Source organism: Colius striatus, chromosome 4, assembly GCF_028858725.1.
Source record: "Colius striatus isolate bColStr4 chromosome 4, bColStr4.1.hap1, whole genome shotgun sequence".
Taxonomy (NCBI): Eukaryota; Metazoa; Chordata; class Aves; order Coliiformes; family Coliidae; genus Colius; species Colius striatus.
Window position 1 is genome coordinate 85313639 of NC_084762.1, and position 6985 is coordinate 85320623.

At 46.0% G+C, this 6985-nt stretch overlaps 1 protein-coding gene across 1 annotated transcript; it reads right to left on the bottom strand.

The window, feature by feature from the left end:
• Nucleotides 1–1667: 1667 nt before the first annotated feature.
• On the bottom strand, nucleotides 1668–6732 carry KLHL38 (kelch like family member 38). Its single transcript, XM_010202991.2, has 3 exons — nucleotides 5374–6732; nucleotides 3854–3959; nucleotides 1668–1954 (listed from the first exon to the last, which is right to left on the bottom strand). Exons 1-3 carry the CDS (start codon nucleotides 6721–6723, stop codon nucleotides 1668–1670), a joined length of 1743 nt encoding a protein of 580 aa, XP_010201293.1. The 5' UTR covers nucleotides 6724–6732.
• Nucleotides 6733–6985: the final 253 nt, after the last annotated feature.

Consider the following 6985-nt stretch of genomic DNA (forward strand, 5'->3'; position numbering starts at 1 on the left):
AGCAGCCAAAGGCTTCTGAGCTGGGAGATGAGCTTGGGTTCCCACTCATTCTTTGCAGGTTTACTCAGATCCTTAGAAGGAAATCTTGGCAAAACCCATTGGTACAGACACAATTCCTTTTATCAACAATGCAGAGGGAACAATGGGCACTACTGAACACAAAGCTCATACAAACAATAATAACCATTTTATTTTGCATTGTTAAAATAGTAGTTGATACACAGTTCTCCCTCCCAGCCCCCCATTTTGTTAACTATTTCTGTCACCCTTCTGCCTCCAGATATAGATTTATGGAGAGGGATCTTAGAAGTTGCGGTTGGTGTCCTGCAATGTGATGGTGACCACATGGCTACACAGCCTTCAGTGAAGAGGAAGGTTGAGTGTGGTTTCCTCATGCCACTCTGCATCCTTGGAAAAATCCCACTTTCTTCCAAATGTAGGGACAAAAGTGTGCTGTTTCTGTCATCCTTTCTCTGGATGGTGGTCATCAGTGCCACATTTAAAGCTTCTTGCTATCTCAGCGATCTTACCAAGCCTTGTGAACCTGGCAGTTCACAGCCTGTTCAGTATCTGATGATTAATCCTCTCCCTTTAAAAATATGCACTTAGTGGCAGAACCCCATAAAAATATTGGTGGAGCCAGAGATGCTTTGCCAAGTGGCAGACTTAGTCTTGCTCTTCTTGGAAAGCTGGTTTCCTGACACTGGCTTTCTCTCATTGCTATTTTCCAGTGGTTTGGAGAGAGGCAGTGAAAAAAGAAGACATTTCTCCCAAATATCTCTTATCTTTCACACTCCTTTTCTTCCATGTGCCCCCTCTGGTATTCCAGATTTCGGGAATTTTATTAGACAAAGAGTTTCCTAACCCCACTGCTATCCCTGATGCAAAAGGAGAAGCAAGCTCCCTGCAAAACAAGATCCCTTGGAAAATAAGATGCAGACAATCTTCACTTCCATCCCAGCTTCTCTTACTCCTTCAGAAAGCAGGAAAATGGAACAAAAATCTTCCCTGCACTGTGAAAGAGTAGCTCAGAAAAATCGAATCTGCACCTTGTCTCAATGTGAGAGCTCAGATCAAAGCATCAGCCTTTTGCTAATTTCTAATTTAATGTTAAGAACATTAACATTTTATTTCTTATGACTCCCATAGCTAAGACAGGTAGCTGCTTCTGGGCTGGCTATGAAACTGGACCTTCCTCTTCTAAACACTCCTGGCACTTGACATGGAAAGCTTGATCAGCACCAAGTAGCAAAGGGCTGTGGCATCCAGCTGACTTTGCACACTGACAAAGGCTGCTTACCCAGAACCTACTTTCCCTGGAGATACCAGGATTCTTATTTACCTTTTGTTTTAAAGTCTGTACAAGGCCAAATCCTGCACCAGTTTCTTATTCAGTATCTTTTTCCTGTTTCACGCCGAGACTGTGGGTAAGGCCTCCAGGCTGGGCTTAGCAGCACCACATGCAATAGTGGTCAGGTAAATATGGCATGAGCACAAGGTCGCAACCTATCTGGCAGAGTGTTTGGAGAATGACTAATGACACTGGTACCTTCAAAGTCAGGAGTTTGTGGGACCCTGTGAGGATTCCCCACGTGCTCTCTGCAGAGCAAGGTCAGTCTTTTCCGGGAAGGAAAGCACAAAACATCCTGGCAACTACAAAAGGTTATTTAGCGAAGGTTAGAACAGGGGACGCACTGGAGTGTGAGGCACCCATGGTCAAAGAGTTTGTGTGGCAGTTTTCCCTTATGTGTCCATGTGTCAGTCTCTGGATCATAACAGTCTAAGGAATCCAAGTCCTCGATGACGTTGTCTGCAGTGAGACATCGTCCTCCCGTGACATACAGTTTGTTCCTGATGATGGTGGCCCCGTGATGCATTCGTCTGTCCTTCATGTCTGCACATTTAACAAACTTGTTGCCTTTTGTATCATAAGCAATTATTCTCCGCGTGTACCCTAAATGCAAAGCCAGAAGTGGAAGAGACAGATGGCGGTTAGAGCTTATGGCCAGCAAAGGGAATGATAAGGTGTTTCCTGCTAGCCTTCAATAAAACCTATTATACTGGTATGTAATTTGGCAGAATCAAGATATCTAAGCTGGGAAGTGATGATGTGTCACAAGAACACCTGTCTATGTGTCTTCCCTTCCTGTTTGTCCGCATCTTGCCTCATAGCACTTTGTCAGCCGAGGCTTGATGAGCACCATAAAACCCATCAGGTCAAGCAACCTGTCAAACACAGTTGGAGTTTGCAGAATTATGCATCTGACTTCAGACTTCCCAAAGTATTTTTACCCAACAGAGTCCTAGAGCTTCACTTGGGAAGGAGCACATGGGAAGGAAACAACAATGCCCTGTTGGTTTGGAGTCATAGTTGTCTACTGAATGGTGCTGGGTACTCAAGAGCACATGCCACAAGTGCTCACTCTTCTCTTAAAGCCCTCTGTGCCATGTCTGGTCACCAATGGCCTGCCCTTCCACTGAGGGCTGATGCAACTGCTTCTGCTGAGTACCAGGGCCATTGCCCTGAAGCAATGGAGGTATGGAAGCTTGGTAGGCAGCAGTACTTTGCCCATGTGTCCATGCAGATAGTCAAGAGTGTGCATGGCAAACAAACTGCCACGGGACATGTTTTGCAGGCCTTGAAGACACTTTCTTTAACAAAAATCAAGGCCTGTCTTGCTTAGGCTAACCCACTCCCCTTAGTAACAATGTGGCCAGTCAAGGGACCTGAAATATGATAAAAAACACTTTTAAGAGAAAGTGTTGGTTCTGTGGGTTTTACTGTTGTTGATAAACTATGAATGTTTGGCCAATGTTTTGGCACGGAAGCTGGTAAATAAAACCTGACCATGGTGAATCTGTCTACTTTCAAGCAAAATGAAAGGTAGTTAAATTTAACATGAATTTCTGTGGCTTTTGTTTGATAAATTAAAAATAATTTGAGGACTTAAGCTCATTGTCAGACTTGAGCCAATACAGACCCTTTAGGTTAATGCATTTGAAGATAAGAGAGCTGAAAATACTGCATTTTGGGCACTGTGGTCTGAGGTCAAGGTAATCTTCCACACAGGAGACTGATAATCTTGGACTTGATACAGCTCTCCCCTGTTCTCACTGCAAAAGGTGACAGTGGCTTCCTACTGAGAGATGACACCATGTTTGACTCCAGGGTTTGGTTGTCTGCTCTGCTGAAGCTTTCCTTTGTCTCATATTCCCTTAAATAATCTAACATGAGCTTCCTTGCCAGCCTGTGGTCAGGGGAGCTGCATTATGGACTGTAGAGTGCCAAATTGCCAATGATGTGATCCACTGAAGTGTCATGGGCAGAAGCTGCTCCTCAGGTTGAAAAACACACTGAGAAGTTTTGCTCTCTGGGTGTTTCATGCTCCTCTTGGGACACTTCACAAGAACCCCCAGAGGCAGCTACGGGACTGACTGACCCCTCCTAGCCCTGTAGCCTACCCATCCCAACAGGACACCCATGGCCTTCTGGTAATCACACTCTCCACCTTTCCAAGAAGAGCAGCTGGGGAGAGCCAGTCTGTGAGTCATCAGGGAAGGAGCAGAACCCCCATGCCCCTGGCTTCCTCCCTTCTTATGGAGAGAGGTAACTTTCACTGTCTTTTCCCCAGTTTCCCCCCATCTTACTTGAGTAAGGTGTCTTGTGGAAAACTTGTCCCCACTTCCATGGCCAGGAGACCTCATGAGAGATGTGTATGGAGGGTGGACACCCTCCTCCTTTCCTTCCCAAGCTCCATGTGTTTTTTGAGGGAGCACTCTAAGCAGAAAGGCTGAGAAATCCTGCAGGAGCTGGGCAGCAGGAGATGGGAGGGAGGGTGAATAGAGCCCTTACCACCTACGATGATAATCTGGTCTCCAATCCCGACAGCTGGTGCACAGACATTCTTCACCACTCTGGTCTCCATTCGAAACCACGTGTTCCTGGAGACATGGTAAACCTGACAAATAAAGATACACATGCAGCTGTTTATGTTGCATTTTAACTGGCAATTGTAATTACAGAGGAACTTACGGTTTTTATTTTGTCCTAATGAATACAATCTTTTAGCTTGAACTACTGGAAACCTGAGAATTTACCCACTTTTTTCCCTAATGTATCCCCTTGGAAAATGCTCTAGTTCTGCAGCCTTGTCTGCTCAGGAGATGCTAGCACATGCACTGAGCAGAGTGTATCTGCCACATGCAAGCTTCTCAGATGCAAATCTTCTCATGGCCATTAAGCCACTGTGACTCCTGGATCATGCTCTCCAGTAGTGCAAGCTGTTTCACTTCATTTCCCTCTTACTATGTGTACTCCTGCCTTAGCCTCAGCATCTTCCTGGGCAAATAAACCTCAACTTCACCTGGCTCTGCTGGCAGCCACCATGTTTTCCCAGGTGCTATATTTGTGCTGGTGGCTGGTGTGCACTCAGATTGGCAAAGGGACTTGTTGATGTGACTTAGAGTGGCCTCTAAGTCATCAATTTATGTGAGAAAATGAGCTGTTGCCAAATGATGATCATTCAGTCATCTGTATCTGGGTGATGCAAACTCATGTCACATCATCCTCTTCTTAATATAGCAAATATCTCCAAGACATCTCCCCACTACCTGGTAAATACATTTCCTTCCCTCGATAATCAGTAGCATTTCTTATGCTAAAGAAGCATTGCTTATGTGCTGGCTGCTGTCTTAGCCTTTAGTGATCTTTCTTAGGAAAAACACCTAAACCAGTGAAAAACACTCATGGGGAAAGTTACGCTACACTGCTGCTAAAGCTTCAAATCAGATAAGAGAGGATTTTATGTATTTTTTCCTCTTAATAGGGTGCAACCACTGAAAGCAGGCAGAGAGCCAGCAACATGTGGCAGGAGCCACATTTTTAACACAACTGTTTATATAAAATAACTGTCAGTTTAAGTCGTGGCCCTTTGATGAGTGAGAATCTAATTACTCTAATGATTGTGGATCTTTGCTTTTGCTGCAAGTGAGCAGGTGTGTGGCTGAGACCCCAGCTCGGCTGCCAAGTGGTAAGCACTGATTTTGGTGAGATTGGCTACAGGCATGAGGCCAGGCAGGGGAGTAGGCTGCTGTCTGTCAAAGCATCACCTGCAGAGCCCTGGTCGCAGTGTCCACCAGTGTCAGAGATGACTGACACCCAAAGAACCACCTCGGGGCTTGTGCCTCAAAAACATTCAAAGGGGAAAATGGGTTGCAACACTCCTTACAGACAAGATTTCCCAGAAGCCATGTGTCAGCTCATCCTGACTCTTGCTGCAACTCACAATAAAGGTTTTTTTGGAGGGTTATGTCCTCATGAGCATGATGAACTCCCAAGTATCTTAGATGATAGGTACTCAGCAGGACTATTACCTGGATCAGACGGACAGGGTTTTGCATAATGTCCTCTCCCCCGAAGAGGTAGACCCTTTGATCTTTGGCAGCTACAGCAGGGTGAAGGACAGCAACAGGCATGTTTGCCATGCTCTCACAGGTGTTGTAGACGCTATCGTACCTCTCCACCGAATTCAGGATTTCCTGGTTTTCACCAATTCCACCAAAAGACAAAATATAATTTTTATATGCCAAGCTTCTGTGGGAGTAACGTGGAACTAACATGTGCTCAACCAGCCTCCACTGATTGAGTTTGAGGGAGTAAATGTAAATATTATCACTGACTGGACTTTTCTTGCTGCTAACAGGCATCCCTCCGAGCACATAAATGTTGCTGTGTAAGCTCACTGCCGAGGCTTTGTACAGGCGCATGGGAAGTTTGGCCAGGCTTAGCCATTGGTTTGTCTTGTCATCATAGAGCAGCACATCCCTTGTTGTCTGCTGGCTGTCCTTCCGGCCACCAACGATGACGAGGAACTCTTGGTTGGAGTACCTGCGAGGAACATGCAGCATGGGCTTGATGTCAGGCGCGTTGGTGCTGTACAAGGAAAACATATGTCTCCGGGCTGACTCAAGGATGCTTCTGCAAGTGGGTGAGGATTGAACGAGGGAGTCATTGGCAATGAAGTGGAAGAGGAAAGTTGGATGGACATACTGAAGCCGGACCTTCTTGAACAACTCCTGGATGTAGCCTTGTCTTGCCTGGAGGTCATGCCGAATCCAGACCATCAGTGTCTCAAAGACCTGCTCCTCCTCTCCACAGAGCTCGTCGTCCCCAAGGTAATCGATGAGCTCTAAGGGACAAAGGTCTTTCAGGTCCTCAGAAGAGGCCACCTCAGGAAAGCATTTCAAAGCCATAGCTTTGGCTTTCTTATTCAGGTTTTGGCAGTTCAAGACTTTTGCTAGTCTGATCATGCTCAGACAGTTGTCGGGAGTCATCTTGTCTTGAAGGTAGGAAGAGCAGGCCTCAAACAGCTTAGCGTACTGCAGCATGGAGGCCGTCTCCAACAGGCCCAGGACGTTCTCAGCAGATATAAAAATCTCCCCAGTGTAAACGTAAAGGATAATCTGATCCAAAATCTCAGCGTTGATGCCCTTCAGGATGACTTGAGCCTGGTGGCTCTCCCTGAAGTTGCTACAGAACATCGCCTTGAAGTATGGGCTGCTGGAAGCCAGCACGTTTCGGTGGCAGGGGATTTCCAAGCCCCCGGAGCAGAGGGTAACATCAGTGAGCATCCTGCTCTGCCGCAGAGCATTCAGCTGCCTTAGCAGTTCAGAGGAGAAGTCTTGGTCTTTGAAGAGAAACTCCTCAGTGGATCCCTCCTCCATAGCAAAATAGGAGAGAGATGAATTCTGGACTTGGCAGAAAAAAACCCTCAAATTCTTAGCAGCTTTTATTGAAATATCCAGCTCCAAGGGAACAAATCGGGACTCTGGTGTTGCTCTAAATATCCATTCACTGCTACACATAAAAACGGAACATGGGTTAAGCACAGTGGGAAAATAATAAAGAAGCTAAAAGGTCGCTAAGACCCTTTAAAATTTCCATAAAGTTATCAGATAGATTGCAGCTCTGAGGTCAGCACTGCTG

Bases quoted from the DNA above. Each gene is read 5' to 3' on its own strand.
- KLHL38 (XM_010202991.2), bottom strand. From the start codon at position 6,723: ATGGAGGAGGGATCCACTGAGGAGTTTCTCTTCAAAGACCAAGACTTC. The intron at 3,960-5,373 runs GTAATAGTCCTG...TTTATTTGTCAG, and splicing joins ACCCTGTCCGTCTGATCCAG to GTTTACCATGTCTCCAGGAA. The intron at 1,955-3,853 runs GTAAGGGCTCTA...CTTTGCATTTAG, and splicing joins CCAGATTATCATCGTAGGTG to GGTACACGCGGAGAATAATT.